We start from the raw sequence: 25,106 nt of genomic DNA on the forward strand, positions 1-25,106 counted from the left end.
CTAAGAAAAACAAGCACAAAAATTATGTAGGTAATATAAAATCATACAGGTTTTGATGTATAACTATAAGCAGGCAGTATTTAAAAAAAAAAATCATGGAGGACACATGAGCCCATCAGATTGCTGCTCTGCTTTGCCACAAACACAGATGCACACAAAGCTCTCTATCTGCTCACCGCGATCTTTCTGGTCCTGCAGCTGCAGCTCCAGAGAGCGTGTGCGGGCATCGGTCTCCTCCTGCAGCAGCTCAAACTGGGCGGCGTGGATCTGAGACAGGCTAATGCGCTGGGCCTCCATTTCCAACCTGCACTCACCCTTAAAGCAGGAAGAAGAGATCATCTCATCAACATCAAATAACCCATAATGGGATGTGTCTTTTCATACAGATATTCAGTATATGTATACTATTAAATATATATATATATATATACACACACACACACACACACACACACACACACACACACACACACACACGTACAGAATTATGATATTTATATAAAAAGGAAAAAAGAGAATTAAATATAATCAGATATCAGTTATAATTGACCACAAATTAAATTATGCAGAATACTACATTAATGTAATAACCAGAAGACAAATTATTAAATAACATAACGCCAGCAATCATATTTGTTTGGCGGAGCCGTGATACAAGCCATCTGTGTTTAGGATGTGAGGTCTGCTATTATCACTTCTTTAACGAGGAACAAAAGGCCCACGGTGAGGCTTCTCTCTCTAATTATGCATCGTGCATTAGCACAAACTCATTATGGTTACACACTTGTGAACCTGCGATTCTGTTACCTTTGATGTCAAACGTTTTAAAGTACACTCTACATTCTGAACAGGGTGTACTTAAATGACGCCATCTCCCCATTCGCACTACACCTGACGGATGCAGAGCAGACTCTTTTCAAACCTGTAGCTATGCAGATGCTGCTGCTTAAAAACATGCAGATGAGAGATGGTCAGTGCCTAACAAGCAGATGGCAGCTGTGCTATTATGTGACACTGCTACATGTAAAAAAGTAATCTTTTAAAAATTGCTTCTATGGTAAAAATGACATATTTTTACTCCAAATACTGAAAAAGGAAAAGCTCAAATATATAAAACAATTCCCATATTTGTTTTTAAGAGACTTGCTAAAGTGGGAATGGAGTGGTTTTATTAAGGAGTAGTCTACAGTCTAGTTCCTAATGTTAAACTGAGGTTTTTAGATGTATACAGAGATTTTAGGAGCATATTTTTTTGCACAGAAACCTGCACACTTTGTTAGCTTCTCTCTTCAGCAACTGCCTCGGGGTGCTGTCAAGGATTATCCCCAGCTGCTCCCTGACATCAAGGACCATTTTACTTTGAGAAACAGACTTCTTTCCCCCCCTACTGTATTCCTTACAGCATGCTTTTCCTCTGATGACAATTTTTATTTTCAATTTTTCGTGAGGCCGTCTGATACGACTGCTGATGCAGAGTTTATTTTTTATTTTGCCTGGTGAAAATTTTCTGCCTACACAACAAGCACATCTACTTGATAATTTGAGGCACGTCGAGTGTGGAAATGATCAGATCTCGTTGCCTGTACCTACTCGTGAACAGGAGGAATTTATTCATCCTTTTAAAAAAAAAGAAAAAAAAATCAGACGGGTGTAGGATAAAAGCACAGGTTGCACTGTACTGCAGCTGTATGAGCGGGTTGCTTTTTTAAAAAATATTTTGACCTTTACATCGCACTGTTTGATGCATCAAAGCAACTGAAAACCAAAAGGCAGGATGTGAGCTTAAGTGACATTTACATGTTCGGTCGGCTCTCCCTCGACAGCGTGCTCCGAGCCGCCGGTCGGCCCATGTCCGCTCACCTAAAGAAGCAAGCAGAGTAAACATATTGTAGTTTTTAAAGCTGATATTTTCCCACAAGCGCTCACAAATAAGACAGCGATGAACAGAAAGGTAAGATGCACTGCTATGGATCACTTCCTGAGTGGGAGCATGGAGTACATCTAGTAACTCTTTCCTAAAAGTATCCACTACACTTTACAATGGATGTAGGGATTTTATAATCTCCTGTTTAACCCAGCATTAACTCTACGCAGAACATCAGTAAGGTCCTTTAAATAGAAATGTGGCTCTTACACTGCAAATCAACTACATATCTACTAAAGTAAAACTTTAGTGCTGCGTTACATTTTTAACCCTTGCTTTTTTGTATTTTGGGGGTTTTGCATGTTTGGCTTTTCCAACCCAGGAGGTGAGAGAAACTAATGACAAGGCACAGATGTGAAAATGGCAGACAGACACCGTACACGATCTTTTTGTACTCTTTGTGCATTTGTGACACAGCTTGAAGTGACACAGACACAGAAGTGACTGGGTTAAAATGGCTTCTCACCTCAAACCCTTCACTCCCTGCAGGATGGAAAGAAACTAGAATGTACACATTTCTGCACAACGGCAATGATTCAAAGCTATCAGAAGACTCGCTGACTGTTTTTCTTCCCCATTTCCAGCCATTTTAAAAAGCAACATTATTACACTCAGTTTGAGGAGGAGCTGATTATAAATATTGAATAGCGCCTCGTTAAAAAGTAGAAATGAGCAGAATATCAATGGACACTTCAATGCAACATGCAGGCTGTATTGAGCGTGCATATTTCCCACAATTACCTCACTGAATAGTCTGCTTAAACTTGAAACTGTATCTTTCAGCACAGCAGCCTGACTATGTTGCTCAGTGCTACCTTTCAGAGCAAGCCTGAAGGCAATCTGCAATCATAACTGTTTCTCACTAGAGAGAAAAATATGCCAGCGCTGAAACGCCTCAGTCACATTCTCTTCAATATTTCAGCAAGATCTGGCTACGAATACACAATCAGCACATTTTTTTACAAAGCTAATAATAATAATAATAATAATAACCAGTAATAACACCAAGTACCCCAGCATTAATTGTGATGCAGTTTTAACTCTTTTCACAAGCTCGTTCATCATTTAGACATATAGTGTAAAAAAGGCAAAGGAAAACGGTAGCAGCGTGCTGCAGCAGATACATGTGAGTGCCTACCTCTCTGCTGATGTAGCCTCTGCCTCCGTCTCCCTGGTATCCGTCAGTGGAGTCCTCCTTACCGGCCCCCTCTCCTGAACGAGACGCAACCTGGCTCTCCATCTGAGGCTGCATCTCATCCTCTGCAGCACTTTTAGCTCTCTCTTCTTCAGTCGCTGCCTCCTCTTTCTCCTCCCCTTGTCTTTCTTCTCTGCTTTCTGAAAGAGCTGAGCCCACTTTGCGCTCCTGCTTCGACCTCTGCCGCCTCTTGCGCCTGCTTGACCCTGAGCCTGAGGATTTCTGCGGGGAGGATCGTCCTTCAACAGGTCCCTCCCCCGAGGACTGCACCGCTGCCGGGGACGGAGTCTGTGAGAGCCTGTGGAGCTCCAGAGTCTGCCGAATGGCGTCTCTCTCGTGTTCAGCTGCCTGTAAGAGGGACTGAAGAGCCTTGATCTCTTCCTGCAGAGACTGAATCTGAATGTGATGATCCACCGAAGAACAAACTGGCTCAAGAGCTGCCTCATCTTCCTGGAGCTTAGCTTTTCTCTGGGCATCCTGCCCTCTTATCTGCTCTGTCGTAATCTCCTGCTTCTTTTCCAGTTCCTTCTCTAGGATTTCATTTCGGGCAATGACCTCCGAGTTTTCTTGTCTCACTTTCATCAGCTCTTCTTCCAGTTGTCCCACTTTGCTCTCTGTAAACATTAATTGCTCTGTAACTTCAGAAAGCCTTCCAGTAAGGCTTTCCTTCTCACTCAAAGTAACATTAAGCTTCTCCATTAGTTCAGTAGAGTGTTTTTCAATCACAGCTTTATCAGTTGTGTCCTCCATGTTGCTGCTCTCCTCCAGCTCTCGAATCTGTGACTGAAGGCTGACAATTTTTGCCTCAAATTCAAGCGTCTCCTTCCGTGTCCTCTCTTCCAGCTGCGTCTTTGCCTCAATGAGACACTTGTACTCTTCTTTCAGCTCCTGATAATTGACCTCGAAATTCTTTTCAGCAAAAGAAAAAGTAGTCCTCTGCTTTTCTACTTCTTCCCTAAGCTCAGCTACTTGTTGCTGGATTTGATTGTTCTCTGCCGTGAGTGTCTCAATTTTCGTGATTTTTGAGCTAATCTCTTCTTTCAAATTGTTATTTGATTGGATCAGCGTCTCCTTTTCCTGTTCATGCTCTTTAAGCTTGTTCTCCCAGTGCTGTTCTCGCTCTTTTGCCTGGTTTTCAAGTACGTCCGTCTTTTTTAGTATTGTATGCATTTCAGTCTCCATTCTTGCTCGTTCTTCTCCGCCCTTTCTGAGTTCCTCAAGCTCGACCTGGAGCTCTTGGAGCTGCTGGACGAGCTCGTCTGTTTTAGAGCTGTGCAAAGCCATCTTCAGGTCTTCTTTGAGTCCAAGAATCTGGTGCAAAAGATCATCCCGCTCTGTGGCAAATTCTGCTTTCTCTCTTTGTAACAAACGCACTTCTTCTTCATAACCAGTGCGCAGCTCATCCAGCGCTTTCTCGTGTTTGATAGCAGCTTCATTGAGAAGGTTTTCTGTGTTTAAGAAGTTCTCTCTTTGCAAGTCTTCCCTCAGAGTGGTGAGCTCTTCTTCATGACTAAACAGAAGCTGGGTCCTCAGTCGTTCCAGCTCTGCTTCCTGTGACTCTGCCATGCGGTCCAGCACAGCATCCTTTTCCCTCTCCATCATCTCCAGCTTAATCTTGTAATTGGTTATTTCAGATTCATGTTTAGTTTCAGCTTCTTGTGCGGCTTCCTGAGCAGCAGACAGCTCACTCCTCAGATTGTCAATGGTCTCTTGGAGCTGCTGCAGCTCAACTTGTTGGCTTTCCTGAGAGAGAAGACTGTGGGATACCTGCTCCACTTTGTCGTTAGCTAAATGCAGCTCTTGAAGAAGACCATCCACCCTGGCCTGCAGGCTGACCTTCTCTCTGGCTACTTCGCTAAGCTCATGTCTGGCTTTTTCGTGCATAGATTGAAACTGCTCTAAAGTTTCTTGGAGCTCCCTAATCTTAGTGTTAAGTGCACCCACCTCAGTAGCACTGCCAGTGGGAGTTTGGGACAGTTGTTGCACTTTTAGACGCTCGAGCTCTGCGTGATGTTGCTCAGTCATTTGCTGCACTCTCGCTGCATGCTGCAAATTAAGTTCCTGCTTCATCTGGACAATTTGCTGGCCGTACATCTCGTCCAGCTCCGCCCTGAGAAGCTCCAGCTTCCTCTCGGTCTCTTCCTGCATTTTTTGAACAGTGTCACTCTCAGACATGCTGCCCCGGTGACAACGCTTCTGCAGATTTTCGACTGTGCCCATGAGCTGCATGATTTCATTAGATGACATTCGCTCTTTCTGTCTGGAGGTCACAAGTTCACTCTTACAAATTTCCAACTCCCTTTGCTCCGTCTCCAGTTGTAATTTACAACTCTCTACTTCATTTTTATAACTCTCCAAGTCAGACCTCGTGCTTTCCAACTCATCCAGACATTTTTCCAGCTCAGATTCCTTTACAGTCATTCGCTGTTGGAGCTCGCGCAGATGTTTTTCGGAGGTCTCCAGCTCATCTTCGAGCTGCGTAACGGAACAGTCACGTTCTGAAATGACTCTCTCCTTCTCTGCTATAATGAGATCTTTCTCATCTGACTGCGGTATAATATTCTCATCTGTAGTCCTTCCCACATGAGCAAGTTCATCTCTGAGCAGAGTCAGTGACCGCTCATGTTCTGTGATTATTGCAGTTTGCTCTGAAATTAACTGATTTTTCTCCCTCAGTTTTTGTGCAAAAGACCCCTCTGCTGCTCTCAACTCTGTCAGTGACTGCTCCTGACTCGAAATAACGTTTTCTTGTTGAGCAATCAGCAAGTCCTTTTCATTTAGCCTTTGGACAAATGATTCTTCAGCTCTTCTCCCTGACTACAAAGACAATTACATCTTAGAAATGCTTGGGCTACATTAAAAAAAAACCACTATGCAACCAATTTAATTAAACACAAAAATATTAACATGTAGCATAACAGACAAGGCAACTTCTTACCGACTCCATCTCACTAATCTTCTCCTGGAGTTTTCTGACCTCAACATTCATCTCGTCCAGCTGCTGTTGGTGCTGAACAAGCTGCTGCCGGGCCTGTAGAAGATCAGCCGCGGTGCTGCTGTGGCTCGTATTCCTCAGTGTCTCACCTGCCTGTAGCTGTGATTACCAGTCAGATAAGACAGTAGAGAAAATAAAGGGGAAAAACATAGGTCCAGTTTATAAAGGTTATAAGACCACCTTATCACAAATATGTATTGCTTATTAGACTTTAAATTACAAACAAAAGTATCATATTAAAAGTGTAAGAAGTCCAGAACAGATAAACAGTTCAGTTGGTAAATATGAAAGTATTTTTACCTGCTGGAACTGAATTTGTAGTTTTTGGCTTTGCTCGGTCAGCTCCAAAAATTCTTTCATGATCTCGTCTTTCTCTTTACGGGCCTGCTGCAGGTTGGATGTGAGCTGGGTGATGATGCCATCTCGCTGCTTCAGTGCTGCTTCAAACTCCTGCAGCTATAAATTTAAAATGGAATTAAGTGAAATCATCAATTTGCACAGCTTAACCGGTTAATACTCATATATATGACTGAAAAAAAGAGATGAACGAGCTGGTGTTTGAAGCAATAAAAGGAAACGTACACATACAAGGTTGAACTACAGCGCTGCCAAGGACGTAAAGGTCAGGAATAAAAATATTCCCATCTTGATAACTTTAAACTCATTGTGAAACTGTTTAAATGTCAGGTGTGATTAAAAAGCTCTGACTCTATCAATTAAAAATAAATAGAAAAATTTTGAAAGGGCTTGAATTTAAAAAAAAAAAAAAAAAAATCCCCCCAATGTCATCACTTTGTGCACCTCGTGAAAATGTTCCATTATTACAAAAGTTTCCCTTCTGATCACTTGGGATTTGAATATGGACCTCAAAATTGGCTTCAAAATTGGTGGAGCTGCTGTACTTTGTTATGACCTGAAGACTAAATGGAGTAGTAGCACACACTATGTGCACATATGTCTGCCATCCTGGAATAATCAATAAATTACAGGAGACAATGTCAAGGCTTTCAAACAAGTGAATTTAATCTTCTTACATAATAACAAATAAGCCTAAGAATCATTTTGATTAGTTTTTAGTTTAACTTACTAAAAAGCATCATCTCCTTTCTACGCATTCTCTCAATACACTGGCTAATGGACAGTGGAAGAGAAAGAGAACACATAAACCCTGTGTAATGAGGAAAAGAGGAAGACTACAGGGGAGACTCATGGATGTAGTGAAGGAGGGCATGTAGAGGGTTGGTGTGACAGAAAAGGATGCTGGGGATCAGGTGAGATGGAGGCAGACCATCCACTGTGGCGACCCCTAAAGGGAGCAGAGAGGAGAAGAAGCAGCAGAAGAATACAGCGTTGTGCTAAAAATGCTTACCTGCTGCATGCCTTCTGCACCAAACGCAGACCTGATTTCGTCAAGCTCTCGACTCAGCTCCTCCACTGCTCGCGTCTTGGCCTCTAGTGCATCCTCCAAATCCTGCCTCGTACCACCTTTAGTCACCTGTTGCAGGGACTCCACCTCCTCCTGAGCAGGAAAATACCATTAAGAACCAATATGGCATTCATAGGGATAGACGATAAGGTTTTAGAACAAGCTTAGCAGTTAGTCGCCACCAAATAGCAACAGCTTTCAAGTTAGATGAGATATAAGCAACATGAAAGCAAATGCACAAAATATAATGTATATTTATTACCTATTGAGGTTTCAAAGCGTTGTTATTCAAAACGACACAGCCTTGAAAATTACTGTAAATGATACGTTTTACTGAATCGTAGAAAGGCTCAGAATTCGAATTAGATTAGGAGTTAATGAGGCCTTTAATGAGGCGGGTATGAATATTTATACGTTTCTACTGAGACCCATGTTTTTACGATTCTGCCTAATAATTAAAAAAGGCACTTATCCTACGCAGGCTTCAATGTAACCATTATCGATTATTATTATTTTCATCGATGAACAGCAGAAAAAGGCTTGCATGTAACCAGATCATCTGTCTCCATCTCACCCCATCCCTACTAACCCCCTCTATCACATGGACCCTCAACATGTTCTTCACTACATCCATGAATCTCTGTGGTCTTCCTCTTTCCCACTCCCAAATGCAATCTTCTGGTATGGAGAAGGTTCATCCCACAATAACTGTGATAGCTAAATGCTTTGATCTAAATCTGATTTTTTTCCTCCCCTCCTTCAATTTCTTTGTCTGCCATATTTCAAAAGGCTGGATAACAAAACTCAGTCGTCAAACGCTTCAGATTTATTAACAATCACAAGAGGGACAGATCACGTCACTGTAATTAAACTTTTTTTTGCTGAAAGAAAAAGTTTTCCAATCTTTTCTTTCATCAGTGAATACACAAAAGATACTCTTATTAAGTTTAGTTGAAGGTTTTTCTATTCGGGAAGAAGATTAGATTTTTTGGAAAACGCTGCACAAATTAAACTTCTTATTTATCACTCTAAGCCTTTAACTTTTCATCCCATATGAAAGAGCAAAACTTTAATGATTCTATTTTATGTAAAAGAGTTGTAGCAAAGAAGAAAAAAGACTTCTGTCAACATTTAATCCCATAATTTGTCTTTGATTTGGTCTTTCATTTATCCTCAGTATTCTCCTGTAAGTCCTTTTGCACTTGAAACCACATTTCTGGTTTTGCTGTTTCACTGTCTCAGCTGTATTGATCAGCAGCTCTCCGGTTTCTGTCTCCTCAGTTCGAACATCACCTCGGTGACTTAAAAGAAAATGGCTCTTTCTGTAACACCTTCTTTGCTCTAAACTTCCACCGTATCTCAACTTCATTCTGCTCCGGCTTTCAAAGAATTCACGCCCAAGCTATGTCACAAACCTCTGTTCAGTCGGAAACATGTGAATCTTTTGGGCTTTCAAATTTGTCATTTATAACAGTAACAATTTCTTTTTCTTTTCCGCATCTCCCTTTTCAAATACTTCACATACATACAGGTACGGCACATAACAAGTGTGGTTAGTGGGTTACAGGAAATATTACAGGAGATTAAAATATTTAGCAAACAGAGAGTCAGGTCCAGCAGCGAGTGTTAGCAAGGCCAAAGCAGAGCTGAAAGAACTGCTCGATCAGATTACTGTACCCAGATAAAATCCTTTGAAGACATCATTTGGTGCTCTGTGATCTCATCAAGGCATCCATTTACCTGTTAATTCACAAGGCTATCCGTCAAACATTAAGATCAGGGAAATGCAACAGAGGAGCTCATAATTTTAGAGTTTAATCTCTCCAAAATACCCTAAAATGTTTATTTAAAAGCATTAACTAAAGTCACATTTGAATTATACCCTAATTTGCTTTTTTTCCCCATCTAATCAAACATAAAATCATCTTACAGACTCAGTCAAGAGAGGCTGTTAATGATTTAAAATGTTGTGTTATTAAGCAACAAAAAACAAAACAAAACAAAAAAAATACAGGTTTCGGTTATTGTCCAAGAAAGTGTACAGCAGCTGGCAAGGACACAGTATAATAGAAGAGATTTATCCACAAAGAATATTTCCTGAACTATTAAGTGGCTAAGAGGAACACAGACAACAAAGAGAACATCTCACTCTGTGTTATGATTTACAGTTTCCATTTTCACTGGAAACCCAAATAATATCCAAGAGACTCCAAGAAAATGATCAAATAATGACAAAAAGATAAAAACAAAATGTGGAACTGTAGCTAAGGGAGTTAATTAAAAAACAAGTGATCCTACATACGTGCTACAGGTGTGAGCCCTGTAACACAGCTACATCAGCAGTTACATATACAGCCCAATACACAGCATGAACAAACAAACAAAAAAACTTTGACTTATTAAATATGTCACATTTCTGTGACAAAGTGAGGATTTATATTTCAAGAAGTCTCACCTCTGAGGAATAATCCTCTGCGGTGGTGGAAACTTCACTCTCTGGCTGCAACACAAAAAATGAATAAAACCAACATGTTAGCCACATAAAACAAACGATTTCAATCACAACCATTCACTTCACTTTGTGAATTTATTTTAATCATTTTAATTCTTGCAAATGTTGTCCTGACATGAAACACAGTTACATTAGTTACTGCAATTCCTGAAACTTTATTACTTTGTTTAGAATCCTAAAATGTTTAGGATAAGAATGAGTGTCTGCCATATCTCCTACTTCTGTATGCACTCTGCATTCAAGCATGGGGCTGGGGTACTTCTGTTAGAGCTCTTTTCTCACTCCTGCAGTTTAATGAGCGCCATTATTAAAATCTCTTCATGGGTTCAATCCTGGGTCATAAATTCAAACTGTACTAGGGCAGAGCAGAAGAAGAACTTGAACAACACCTCAGCTGTATTTAGGGTAACGTGCACTTTCCTTACTCTTCATTTTGTGGAGAACAGAGTGGTCTACAACTTTTGAGGAGTAGAGACATGAAAATTACTTTCATTTTTATTTTATGAAAAGATTAGAACGTGACAGTAAAGAGGAAATTACAGCCAACACAGGAACAGCAGCTCCTACCATCGACTCTCTGCAGGCATCTGTGGGAACAACATGCTAACACGAGCCTCCTCAGCCAGACTGAGATTAAAGCTGAGAGTATGTCAGACCCAGCTGAGTAACCGGAGCTTGATTTTCAAAGCAGTGATGAGCAGTCAGGCTTGTTTCAATCTAACCTCATTTCTACCCATACATGTTTCTACAGCGGAATCACTGCGGCTCTAACATTTTTCTGTACAATACTTTTAAACACTAAAAGGAAAAAAAGACGGAAAAAAAAACAGGAAAGGGATTTGTGCCATAGCTTAAAGTTTTTATTGTTAACAAGTAATTTTGTTACGGTGCATCTAAGGCCATGCTGTGAATTAATGCCATAGTAATGTATTAAGTGGTGTAAGATCGTTGGTGGAAGTCCTGTTCTGAATACTTGTGCACCTGTGATGTGTGAGGGATCTCCTCCACTGTGTCATTTCGAACCTGCAAACTGAATTTCTTATTGGGAAAGAGAACCAAGTCTCATGGACCCAAATCTGGAAACTGAAGATTGCATTGTTTTACCCAAAAATGCCTGCAATTTCAATTCAGTGTGAGTAGGCAGACACTGGCATTTTTAACATCTGGCATTAAATGTTTTCCCTCAGAAGCCTCAGGATATCACAACAGAAGTCTTCATTGACCCTGAGGGGCCCGTTCACAATAACTCTATGCTTCTTCTTTTCTGTCTCATCTTTCCCCTCAGCCCCAAACCTGTTGCAGCAGATGGCCCTGCCCCTCCCCAAGCCTGATTCTGCTGGACGTCTCTTCCTGCTGAAATGGATCTCCCTTTCTCATTATTGCCAAGTGCTGCTCATAGGGGACTTTTCTCTAATAGCATAGGATATTTGTGCCTTTTAGGATAAAGCGCTTTCTGAACTGATGCCATAAAAATGAAAATGAATAGAAAATTGAAGTGCAGGAAAACAACAAGCATCTCAGTGTTTATGTTCCAGTCACCATCCTCTTGGACACTGTGTATTTGCCTACAGAACCAAGCGCAGCTGTTATCACTTCAGGTTAGTTTGTCACTTAATTAGAGGTTTGTGCAAATTACTTTGTTGAAATGGCCCATGTGCAAGAGAGAGGTCAGAACAAGGCACAAAGTCCTGGAAGTGGTGTCAAGGTGCACAAGCGGACAACACTGAAGGAAAGATCAACCTCATTTAAATCAGTTTTTTAGCTTTTTGTGTGTGGACTCATTAAACTGCCCCCTCGCATTCAAATCGATTGAAATTCCACACACAGACACGATTAATATCACAGTTCTTTTGCTGCATGACAGTTTCCACTGATGCAAAGAGTATTATGCGAAGGTCTAAGAGGCACCAATTAGTCAACCCACTCATATTTGGGTTTAAAACTCTTTGAGATGCTTGACAGCGGAAAACACTGATGCTGTTGTGTTTCCAAGCAACCCTTCCTTTCCACCACAGGCCCCATGAGCAGTTAGTCTGGGATAAGGAAAAAAATGTGAGACAGAATAAAAAAAAAGAAAAGAAAAAACAAACAACCAAACCATTTTACTTTAAGCGACTCAATAATTTATCATCAAAAAAAACTCCCACAATCCCCTCAGTATCATTCAGTCTCTTAAAATTCATGTTTCAATTGTTGTTGATGTGTAGCAGCCCCCGTCCAGGCAGGAGTTAATTAGTTTATCTGGGTCTTTTGTAATGGAGAGAGATATTTGTTGCTCCCAAGGTAAAGAAATGTGGATGAAACACGGAGGCATTCAGCCAACCTTAAGGTCTGCTGAAAAGTGCTGCAAGGCCACAGGAACTGGTTGCACAGACCGTCACATCTCAATCTGTTTAAAAGGCAATTGTCTGTTTCCATGGCAACCCTGTATTTTGTGGGCATGTACTGCATGAAATGTGCAGAGGGTTCAGGGAAAGAGTGGCTGTTAAAAGAAACTGAGAGGGCTCGAATGAAAAAGAAAAAAAAAAAAACGTTTAAGAACCCTCAGGTCCACATATTTTAAAAAACTGCTTTAGATTGATTTTCTACAGAACGGTGGATGAATATTTATTTTTCAGGACTGTTGAGACTCGATTTTAATAAAATATAGGAATTCAGTGCAGGATGAAAGGTTATGCAAGCTTGTAAGGTTTACACCCAAAGAAAATCAGGCTTGGAAGTTTGCAAAAATATTTTATTTATTTGAATATGAAATTAACTATTTAGAAAGCATGGCATGCTTGATGAAATTATCTGTCAGTCACCTAAGTAACTAAGATATTGTAAAAATGTCAGACACCATCAAAACAGCTTTAAAATAGTACTAACACTGAAGAGGAACTGCAGTCATGCTCATACTGTGTCTATTCCATTAAAAAATAAAATAAAATAATTTAAGCAATATATCATCTACTTCCAGTTTATAGTAAATATATTGATATTGGCGTACACACGCAGTTAATCGCCAGAAAACTGATTTAAATGTGGCACAGTTGTTGGCGCCAGACAGCCTGGTCTGAGAATTTCAGAAAGACCACACTGGGTATCACTCCCATCAGCTGAGAACAGGAAACTGAGGCTAAAATTGCTGCGAAATTTAGATTGTAGGGTCAGAATTTCACGTAAACAAGTGTCTACATGAGTATTCCTGCTGGCCATGTCCATTCTTTTATGACTACAGTGTTCTTATATAAATTTAATATATGATTTTTAAAATGTTTAGAAATGTTTCAAATCCAAATCTTTCAAGTCAGAATATGTTACATATTAAGGACAATGCAAAGATTTTCAAGCTGGGCCTTTAGCTCTGAGTTGGAGTCACAACAGAGCTGTCAGGACAGCAAGCCAGTCAAATGGCTGGGGCTTCAAACAGCCAGGCAAACTGGTAGGACAAGTATAAAGTCAAAACTTGTAGCAGCTCAATATGAACTTTTGGGCGGATAGACCACCTAAGCATGGTGGATCCTTTAAGTTAGAGGTATATACTTGGTCATGGTCTTTGTTGAACGTCTCCATAATTAGATGCTTTGTAAGAACTAAAGAATCAAAATCAGTTCTGCCAAACAAAGTGTTGTAACTCTCCCTGCATTTATTAACTTTTTTTTTAATCCTGAAATTCCGAAATCAGCGCCCTGTGCTCTGGTTGTCATGACAGCTAAGGGGGGCTCATTAGGCTCAAGGGAGCAATGACCATCTTCCCCCCCTCCCCACACAGAGCTTTCATCATTACACTGCCTTTTCTGTGAGCTCTTACAAGTGCTTGTTATGAATAAAAAATTAAAGCCATTAAATGGTCTTTAAAAATTTCAGGAGTGTCTGAGTGCAGGAGGCGCACAAGGAGTGTGCTTTCTGAGGAATAATAACGTGTTTAAAAAAAAAAAAAAAAAGACTATAGACTAATAGATTGTGCTAAAAAAAATTGAATATTCCCCTGAAAGGCTTAATTTAGAGACTGTTTAGAAACTCTGATTATAAGTGTTGCTGGAGACACAGTTCAGGGCAACATTATCTATTCATTCCACTAAATCAGAGCTAAATCACAAGTTTGATATCTGAGAGGAAATTAATATGTAACATTAGAATTGCACTCAGGATGTGGCAACTTAAAAATAATCAGAGTCCTCACTGAGATCTTATGAGTATATTTGCGTGACAGTTTAGAAAAGGCAATAAAACAAGTATCTACCTCTATGTTGTACGTCTGGTCATGCCTGACAGTCTCTCCACTCCTGAGCGTCTTGGTGAAGGTAAACTCCGTGGTGTGTGGGTCTCTATTTCTTTCTTGTGATCCATCTTGTCCTCCACCTGTGACCTCCTCTCCTCCCACAGACTGATTCAGTTCGACCTCCACCCTTCCCTGTGAATCCCCCTCCGAGTCCTCGCCTGGCTTCTTTTTCTTCTTCTTTTTCTGTTTCTTCTGGGAGTCAGCGTGAGCTTTTCTCTGGCGGTACTCAGCCAACTGGGGGCATACGAAGGAAAACGTTTAGTGTTAAACATAAAAATTTCTGCTTCAAGCTGGTCCTTGAAAATGAAAAAGAATTATCAAACAAAACAGCTATTTAAGTGTTGGTGTAATTCAGGTTTAAAGTTGTAGCTTCCAGTCAGATCTTTGTTTATCTGACCCACATGTTCAAACATTACATCATAAACCACCTGCCTCACCGTAGCTATTAGCACCTCTAACTCAATGCTTCTGAAAATTTAAATGATGTATGAACCTACTCTGAGCCGACACAGTTTAGTGAAACTCAAGCGAAACATTTGTTTGCCCCAAACGCGCGATCTTGTTTCTCTGAGTGAATCCTCCCTCCCCGTCTCCATATGACTCGGCACATGCCTCTTGCTGTGCCAGGTGCTAATCCTGACTGAAGGGATTTTTAAACTATGTCAATGATTACTGTGAACAGCCAGCAACATGTTACGCTGTCTTCACAACTATTGCCATTTATTTATCTGAAACAAACTCACGGCCTCTGGGTTCCTGAAAAGTGACTTTAAATCCATTTCTAAATCAATATGAGTGCAAACGCCTATCGCCACATTGATCTGTTTAATAAGATGAAACATGTGTGCTAAATGTTCCTATCCTCTAATCTTTCTAAGCATTGTGCTGATTGGCCTCTCCTGGTCACTATCCTATCACTCCACAGAGAAACAAGAGCTTTAAATTACAAACTTCTTTAAATGTGTCTTATTTAAACAAAACATTTTGCAATGACTTAAAAAATGTCAATAAAATACATAAATCAAATAATTCACACATTTCAGAATCACATCTGCTATGAAATTTTTTAAACTTTAAAATACTTTGTGAACAATTTCTGTAACAAACCTACTAATTAAATAATCCAAACATATTTTTTTGGGACAACAAAAAAACAAAACAAAAACATGCTTGCACTACAACAACACTTACTGTTCACACACAATCTTTATTTCTCACTTACAAATAAAAATATATTCTGCTTGATCATGTAAATATGATCCTAATTAAACAGCCTGAACAGTTGATACTGCTGAAATTTATTATGGTGGTGACGGCAAAAAAGTTGCAGAGTGAGCAAAGCAGGGGGTACAACAGCAGCAGTACACCACTGCTGACGTACAGACAGCCTGCTCACCTGAGAAATGACCCTGCACCTTACAACAGATGTCACAGCTGTGAGCAACATGCTCTTCCAGATGGTCAAAGTGACTTGGATTAAAAAAAAGAAAAAGAAAAAAAAAAAAAAAAAGCAGGGCTTCACTTTGAGTAATCAACACATGTTGACAGGTTACAATGAAGAAAATAATGAAATGTTAAAAATGACCTAGATTCTCCATCAGCCTTACAAAGCAGGGCTACTCTGTGGCTTATGTAATTATTTTGGTTATTATTGAAATCATGAGAATTACTCATAGACTTTGGAAAAATAGTAGATGTTTAAAATATTTAGAGGGAAAAGAAACTTTGATATCTTTGAAGTTTTAAGGAGTAAAGGAAAGACAAAACAAGAGAATTTAAATGAAAATTCTGTTAGTTGCATTAAAATATCACAAGTCACTGGTGAGAGACAGTGATCGATATCATCAAAATGACACCTCATTGCAGTCATGATATTTCTCGAATATTTCTCAAATTATGTTGGCATTTAATCTTTGGGGGGTCTTTTGTTTTCCTTTTAGGACAATTGGGAGGGTCAGTTAGGTCAATATTTGCAAATGTGGATCACAAATCTAAATCCACATAAAGAGACACTAAGGACTATTTTTTGCCACAGATGCTGATTAAACAGATGCAGATCCTGATTAAAAATCCGGTTGATGTTTGTACTTCATAGCAAAATTGCAACAACTGTTACATAGATTGTTATGAAAAGTTGATCTAAAAGCATTTTTCCATGCAAACATGGAGAGAACATGCAACTCCACACAGAAAGACTCTGGCTTGATGGTGGAATTGAACTCAAGACTTTCTTGCTGTGAGGTAACAGTGCTAACCATTGTGCCAACGTGCTGCTCCCACAGTTCAAAGGCATGCAGTTAGTGGGGTCTGGTGATTTCTAAATTGCCAATAGGTTTGAATGTGAGTGTAAATGGTTGCCTGTCTATCTGTGTTAGCCCTGCGACAGCTTGGCGACCTGTCCAGGGTGTACCCCGCCTCTCGACCTATAGTAGGATAGGCTCCAGCTTCCCCACAACCCAGATAATGATAAGCAGAAGAGAATAGATGGATGGATGTATTAAAAACAAAAGTAGTAAAAAAGAAAAAAAAGATGAAAGGTTAAACAGATAAATAGTAATAATTCTTAAAAAAAGAAATGCTTCTTTCACAGAAGCCATGTGCGTAGATGTAGGATTAAAAGCAAACAAAGTTAATAACATAATATAACAAAGGGACATAAAATGTAAAATGTACTGAGGGTGTTCATCCATTAGTCTCTCTGTAATCCTGCACGCAAGCGCATGTGCACGTACGGTGAAGCACACTTTAGAGTACAGTACAGTCGACCGCTCAGCCTTAGACCTGCATCAGCGGTTTTATGCACCCCACTCCTGTAGCAGCAGCTTAAAGTTGGCATGTAAGTGGGCACTTTGTGACTGCTCATTTGGTGATACTGCACAAAAGGTCAGAGGCTGACACAGAGCCGAGAGTGGGTGTTGTTTACATGTTCCCCACCTACAATAAATAGCTTAAAAGCTCAAAGGGCTCTTGATCTCTGCCTCTGCACCTCTACACGTGACCCACATCTTGTCCAAGCATACCCGCAAGCTTTAAATACCAGAGGACACAGAATGAAATATGAATGAATGCCACTCATACAGTATGGAAGCTATCCTACTTCAGAGAAACAAGGTGATTTCTGCTGGCAGGTCTGCTGTACATGAGCACCATCACTCATGAGTCCAGGGAACCACCGGCCTTTCACTGAGCTCATAGCAACCTGCCCTATTTGGCTGAGTAGAGCAGAGCAATGGCTGAGCATATGGAGAAGTGAAGCCTGCGTCGCTCTAATACCATCTGGGAAAGCAGAAATTACGTAGGTGTATCACCATCTGCTGTCAGAAAACATTTACACAGGCACGTTTGTTTTAATATATATCTGATAGTAAATAGTGGATAATGTCAGGTTCAGTTTTGTTTTTGTTTTTTTTTTTCAAGGCGGCATTTTTAAAGCTATTCTTTGTTCTTGGACTACTTTAGTAAAGTAGCTTTGTATGATTAACAGTGTGAAATAATCCTTGTTAGTCTTATATTAGACAGTTCATTCTGTCTGTTCCCTTCTCTTTAAGGTCTCCTGTTAAGTCAAAGTTTCCCTATTGGCTTCATTTCCCAAACAAGATGTACTAACAGCAAACTCAGCACCTGAAAAAAAACAAAAACATATCAGGATCCTCGATGACGTTTTATTGACATCATAAAGAGCCAACAGCAGGAAAAGCTGTGTGAATCTAAGCATTTAAATGAAATTACTTGTACATGAGAGGAAAAATGTTGGACTATACACCACCAACAAAAATCAATGATAAACACAGCATAATAAAGCTTAATTACCACCTTTTTGACAACTTCCACCAAAAGTGAAAAAAGTCAAAGCTGGTTTAAAGTCCTGGATTGGGTCCGCTTTTACCTTCGAAACTGCTTTAATTCTTTACACACAGATTAAACAAGGTGTTCGAAACTTTTCTCAAGAGATTTTAGTCCACGTTGACATGATGGCATCACACCGTTTTTGCAGAATGTCCTATTCACGCACATCCAAAAGGTGCTTGGACAGATTGATATCTGGTGACTGTTGATACCATTTGAGTACAGTAAGGATTTGAGATTTGTGACATGGAAGATTCACTGTGACCATAAAGAGATGGACATGGTGACCAACAATACTCAGGAAGGCTGCCACATTTAAACACTGCTTAGTTGGTATTAAGAGGAGCAAACTGTGCCAAGAAAATATCCCCCACACCATTACAGCAACACCACCACACCAAGCAGCATGGATCCATGCTTTCATGTTGTTTATGCCAAATTCTGGTCCTGGCACATCACAGCAGAAACTGATACTAATAAAGTGGCTGCAGAGTGTATTTCTCAGGGATGCCTAGTAAAATGGTACATCAGTATACAACTGAAAAGCCTTACAAAGTTCACAGCTGACAAATCCTAGTAATCCTTGTTTAGCTTCTCTTAACTGACGCTATATAAAATTCATTGGTTTCTCAGACACTGAAAGCTCCAGCTCTATAATGACTGCCCACAAATGTTTGACTTATTGTCACCAAGTGAAAAATTAGCTTAGTTAATGTGATACTTACATATGACTAATACAATAACAGTGTGTCAGACTTAAATACCTAAATGGACTTCTATGGTTTCAGGTCAGTCAGACACACAGCTAAAAAAATTCACAACATCCCTAAAAACAGCACTTCACTGTACCCCAGAGAGGAAGCTCACAGCTCCTCATGTCATGTGCCAATGAGAGAGCCAGCAGCACAGTGTTAGTCAACACTGTGCTACTTCAGGGCGTAAATCCTCTGCACACATTTGTAGCTACTGCTAAGCTGAATGTACACATTTGACTTCAGGTTGAAATAAAACCCAACAGTAACTGAACCACCTCTGCGTCACCTGGTTTATCACCCCTTATCCAGCTGGTGCTACATCTGTGAAATGTTAAAGGGGTTTTAAACACAGCAGTGCAATGGCCACAACACATGTAACACACAGGACATGACACAGGTTGAAAACTGTACTCAGGTCTCTTCCAGGACTGTTTTAAGCAGTGTCCTTTCAGTGGTTTATCCTGTGACAACACGTGTACCTACTGTATTGTCAGTGAACAGTTTGCTAACCATGGTAACAAGAGCGAATCAAAGGCACAGTGTGAGGCAATTCAATGCCAGCGGCAACATACACGCCTCCTCCTGCTCACTTTCAAAAGACTTGTCTTTTTTTTCCCTTTTGAAACACTGTTGGTCCAGAAATACAACAGAAAATAAAAAATGGGACAGGCTGTCAATTTAATTTGCAGGTATTATTTATCAGCTATGCATTATTTTAATAGCTCTACATGTGTTTACCTTTTAAAAACAAGAGTTAGGCCAGAATGACCGAGGTATCCTTCAGCTCTTCTAACGACTGCTGCAAAGTCCCCCACCCCAGAAACAGCTCAGTGCAGAAAGCAACACAGAAATGCTATAAGCAAACACCAAAAATCAAACAAGATAAATCAGAGACCAGTGGAGTGCACGCAATTATTTTACTGGAAAAGCAAGCGCTGAAAAATAATAATCAAGTCTTTCCAGCATGAACTGGTGCTTCTTCACTCTTTAAAAAAAAAAAAAGAAAAAAAAAGAAAAAAAAAAGGAGCATGGTATCAACCATTTTTCTACAATTATCAAAACTCAAGTTCAGCAGCTCAAAGCTGGATCAGCTGGAATGTATGATGGCATGCAGGATAATATCCTGAAGCATAATTGCATGTCATGTCTTTACCCTCACTAAATCTCAGATTCACTATACTGCACTGCAAGTGTCATTTATAAATGTGTTTTTTTTCTGCAGTTTTATTAATTTGTAGAAGAATTTTTATACATAAAATATTTTTTCTTCATCAAATTGCTTTTATTGTCATTCTGTATATACAATTAGAGAGGGACACATGAGACACTGACAGGAAAATACAAACTTGACACTTTTGGCATGTTGTTTGGTCCTTTGAATCCAGTCTGGCGCCTTCCTGTGTGGAGTTTATATGTTCTCCCTTTGCTTGTGTGGGCTCTATCAGGCTTCCTACTACAGTTCAAAGTCATGCATGCGGTTAGGTTAACTGGCCATAGGTGTGAATGTGAGAGTGAATGGTTTCTTGTCTCTGTGTTAGCCCAACAACAGACTGGCAACCTATCCAGTGTGTACCCTTCCCATCCCCCAACAGCGGCTGAGATGAGCCCCAGTGGCCCCCTATGACCCTGAAATGGATAAGTGTAAGAAAACAGATAAATGAATGAATGAGTGGATGTGCAACCAACAATCTGAAGCAACTGTGTGATGCTATCATATCAATATGGACTATTATCTCTCTGCCATCAAGAATTAAGACAATAAATACATTAGTTATTAATTGTTGTGCGCAACTGTAGCTTCATATTGCTTCCTGCTTCCAGTGCAAGATTGCCATACCTATTTTACATTGCAAGCCACATACAGCCCACTTTAATCTTACGTGGAAGTACCATTGAAACTCCCCATTTTTATACATTTAATCAATAACATATCTTAATATAAGAAAAAGATCTGACATTTTAATAGCACCTCTAGGTTTTTATACATCTGTAGTAAATGAAAGAAATCTGTCAGCATGATTCTTGTGCTTAACTTGTAAGAAGTAAAATGTGTAAAATACAGAAATCTATAATTTAATTACTTTGGTGTAATATAAATGGCCACAGGGGAAGTCTTTATCAGTAGGAAAAGCTGTAAAACTTGTGAAAACACAGTTAAAAGTCCAAAATGCATTTCTATTTTTGAAAGCTGTCCAATGGGCCACAATGTAGTCTACTTCTGGCCAATTCTGGCCCCCCGAGCCGTATATTTGGCACACCTGTTATAGTGTTTTTATAGAAGATGCTCATTGCATCAAGCAAGATGAAATCGCCTCAGAAAGTGTCTAAAAGCCACAATGAAAATTAAAATTAGTCATCATCCAGGCTGTTGCCAATTTAACCTGTGCAGCTGCTACACCATCATCTTCAATTAATCACCTGACAATCCCTTCTGAAGCAGTGCAGCCTGACACAATACGAGTTTTCAAAGCATTTAGTATTTTGTCAAGCATTACAAACACTAAATGCTGCACCCTAAAATAAAACTTTCCAGTACAAGCTAAGGAAAATAATAAGATAAAGTAAAGGTGATCATACTCCATTCATAACACGGGGCAATGCAGGGCACCCCTGTGATTAGTCGCCTGAAGGATTAACTATTCAGGCCTCAGTTAAGTAGCTCAACTTGTATCTTTGCTGTCCTCAAAACCTGCAACACTGCCTGGCATGGATGGTGGTGACACTGAGCTTTAAGGCCATTTGAATGCTGAGAAATTAAAATGATCCTTTACACGTAGTTCAGCATGTGGTCTCTCCAGGGCTGAAAAAACACATTCTATAAATCTTCTAAAAAAATATCTGATGCATAAAATGTTTTAAGATGATATTATTGCTTTCTGATTTGTGAATAATCATCAGTATTCATCTGTCAAAAGTACAAACACAAATCAGTGATTCTTCATTCTGCAGAAAGAGCCTGAGGTTGCACAGCTGCACAGTTGAGACATATCAGAGAAGCAGACAAACAAATACACATAGAATCCTTTATGAATTATGAGCATCCCCTGAGCCAAATTAAACACCACCATAGTGGCTGCCCCCTGAGCCAATCAGTATAAATCTGAACCTGCTCAAACAGAAAATATACTGACGCAGGTTATTCCCTGATGTTTCATTAAAAATCAGTTCTGTTCAACGTACTACTGATCCCAACGACCAGGGTGACAAACAACACGAAGAAGGTACTTTCATTCAGTGGAAACACACACCTCTGTAAGCATAAAAAAGGAGATATAATAAGCTTCAATCTTAATTGGAGGGAAACAAATAAAGAAACTCTTCATCTGACAGATATATACAGACAGATAATTTACCCACAACTACAAAGTGACATGAGAGGTGATGTTTGGATCTGAAATTTGGGAGGGATGTAGAGAAAGTAAGTGTCAAGAGAGACTGCCACCCCCTCCCCTCTCTGGTGACTGTAACAGGTGCCATATCTGAGTTCATGAGTTTCTTTGACCCAACAGAAAATCTTACACCACCCTGAGTACATTAGTGCAGTCAGCACAGAGTGTTTTTCATGCAGGGAGCTTAAGAAGATACTACTCATGTAACTGAAGAACTGAGTGAAAGTCTTGAATGAATAAAACCAGAATGCCAGTAACACGCTTGTCAGTGTGCTCCATTTTGTAGGAAAACATGAACAAAGCATCTGCACACAACAGCCTGAAACAAAAGCCTGGCAACACCGGCCCACAATATTCACTTTGCTTATTGTCTGGTATGACTCAATAGGCACTCGCCTGCTACGAGCTACACAATAGATGACAGACAGTTTACCCTTCACTCAGATATCAACATCAACTTTTCCTTCACCTGATTTCAGAAATGCACCATCTTTTTCAGGAGGCAGGAAATACATGAAAAAACTAATATTTTTTCATAAAGTGAGGAAGCCAGAAGACAATGTAAACACTCCCCACAGCTTATAGACTGACTCAGCCCTGGAAGTCCCTGTTAAACATTATGTCATGAGGTTTCTTCACTGCATGAGGACATTGTGATTTGGCATTGTGTGAAAGAAAACAGCCTGCACCACAGAGGGGCCTTTTTATAAACCAAAATACCAAAGTCATAACCCGGGAGACGGTCTTCCCCTGCGGTGCAAAAACCAGAGAGCTCAAGCAATTTAAAAACCAGCATGCTGAATGTTTCTCTGTAGCATCTGGATGGAAAGAGGCTGGATTTCCCTTTATGAGACTGCCTGATTTAAGCAGTTTTGACACTTTCTGACTCGACAATTTAGTTCGTAGAGACTCATTCTCATTAGGGCCCTCCTGGAGTAAAAGAGAAGACGTAATCAAACCTAAGGATCCTATTTCCCACACTAGAAGGAAAACAAAAGAAATAAATAGATATATAAACACATGACCAATGTACAAAGATTGCAGATACAATCTCTTTACAAGATTTTGCAAGTTTGTGCTGCACAGTAATATTTTTAGAAATACACAAGTGCTTTATAAACATTTGGTCACAATCTAATGGCTCAGGATGATGTTCCTGTCTTAAAATTTGCAACTTAAAATAACTCCAGTCAAATAAGTAACGACATTCATCCCAAAGCTTTCCCCAGCTTCAACGTCTATAACAACTGGCATACACCATGAAATCTAACACTGGACCCACATCTGAACCTTGAGAGTAGGATCATGAAAACTAGACAGGTAACATTGCAAATAAGATTTTCCTTAAATATTATTAAGATTGTTAAGAAGCCTCTGCATCAACTAAAGTCTCATTTATATATATGCTTCTGCATCCAGACAGCTGAGGAAAGAATCTATAAGAATGCAACATTCAGGGCAACAGTGCAACACTCAACTGTGCATATGCTTAATCTAATTGTCCACATGCTTGCAGCATGACACTGGTGTATTCATGATATGAAAGAAGATGGTGGCTCACCACAGGCTGGTCTGACCAGCTTGTATTTATGTTGCTAAGATCTCTTTGCAAACATCTTTTTTGATAAAACACATCCCCCACAAGATGTTTGGGTTATACAGGCTATAAAAATAGATAACAGAGCTCCTGCAAGGTCATCCACAAGCACCACGAGCCAAAACTGAAAGAGCAGTGCGCACCGTGTCACTGTCGATTAATATAAACATTGATCCAGTTTGTGGATGCTATCGTTTCTAGAAGACAGCTAATAAAGCACAAGTTTGGCATGTGAGGCAATGCTGGTTCTAGCCAGTGGGGTTATGTCCTGTAAATCCTGTTACACCAGCCTGTCAGTCAGTGTCACTTCAGGTGGCGTTTATAAATCCCGGGTAGCAATGTGGCGTCTGGTCTCAACACTGCCTGCGCACACCTGCACGTCGGTTTCGGGAAAGTAAAAGGCAACACTTTAGTAAGTTCAGACATGCAGCATGACAAAGGAGACTAGCAACGGCTATGCTAACCACCCCAACCCCGCCCGCCCCATGCCCGGCTGTCAGAGCGAAGCAGGGCGCATGTTTGCGGAGCCCGACAGCTGATAGCGTAAAATAAAGGGGGGGGGGGCGAAAAGCGTCTGACAGACCCCGGCCGCGAGAAAACAAGTTGTCGACAGCATTAAGTCGCTACTTCAGAGTAATGAGAGCAGTGTCAGTGAGTTGTGCTAGCACCAAAACTGAGAATCATACCTTTGCTTTGCCGGCCTCCAGCTTCTTTTGCCTCTCCTCGTCTTCCATCCCCGCAGTCCCTGTGGCTAAACAAACAGAGAAACTGCCTCATGCGAAGTATCCGCGAGAGAAAGTTAAAAGCTAACCGCTAAATGTCCCTCTCTCTCTATGACTCGTGGCTCGCTCCCAGAGACTTCCACTGGCATTAACTAGCTGTCTCCTTGTTGGTAGTCCGCCGCCATGTTTTCCACGTAAACATGAGACCCAGTAATGATGACGTAGTGTAGGTGCCTTCACAGCCACGCCCACTGGCAGCACAACGGTGGTGCGTTCACGCACAGTCAGAAATACCGTCCAAAACAAGATCGTCGTTTTTTTTACCACTTCAAATATCTATATAGAACTATTATGTTGTATTGTTACTATTTCTGCTGTCCTCTTAGCCATATCTCTCTTTAAAAAGACATGTTTAATGTCTGCGGGACATTTACACCTGGATAAGTAAAAGATATATAAAAGTAACGTTGTGGAAAAGTGA

At 40.2% G+C, this 25,106-nt stretch overlaps 1 protein-coding gene across 1 annotated transcript in view; it reads right to left on the reverse strand.

The window, feature by feature from the left end:
• Positions 1 to 24,808, reverse strand: part of akap9 (A kinase (PRKA) anchor protein 9) — a 69,559-nt gene extending 44,751 nt beyond the window's left edge. Inside the window, exons 1-10 of the mRNA XM_065470742.1 lie at positions 24,590 to 24,808; positions 14,278 to 14,550; positions 9,996 to 10,040; positions 9,218 to 9,280; positions 7,484 to 7,633; positions 6,415 to 6,570; positions 6,058 to 6,213; positions 3,063 to 5,936; positions 1,798 to 1,860; positions 177 to 315 (exon numbers count right to left, since the gene is read on the reverse strand). Of these exons, the coding sequence (XP_065326814.1) occupies positions 177 to 315; positions 1,798 to 1,860; positions 3,063 to 5,936; positions 6,058 to 6,213; positions 6,415 to 6,570; positions 7,484 to 7,633; positions 9,218 to 9,280; positions 9,996 to 10,040; positions 14,278 to 14,550; positions 24,590 to 24,637 (3,967 nt within the window). The 5' untranslated portion in view covers positions 24,638 to 24,808. The remainder of the gene's footprint in view (positions 1 to 176; positions 316 to 1,797; positions 1,861 to 3,062; positions 5,937 to 6,057; positions 6,214 to 6,414; positions 6,571 to 7,483; positions 7,634 to 9,217; positions 9,281 to 9,995; positions 10,041 to 14,277; positions 14,551 to 24,589) is intronic.
• Positions 24,809 to 25,106: the final 298 nt, after the last annotated feature.

This window comes from Pelmatolapia mariae, linkage group LG22 (assembly GCF_036321145.2).
Source record: "Pelmatolapia mariae isolate MD_Pm_ZW linkage group LG22, Pm_UMD_F_2, whole genome shotgun sequence".
Lineage (NCBI taxonomy): Eukaryota > Metazoa > Chordata > Actinopteri > Cichliformes > Cichlidae > Pelmatolapia > Pelmatolapia mariae.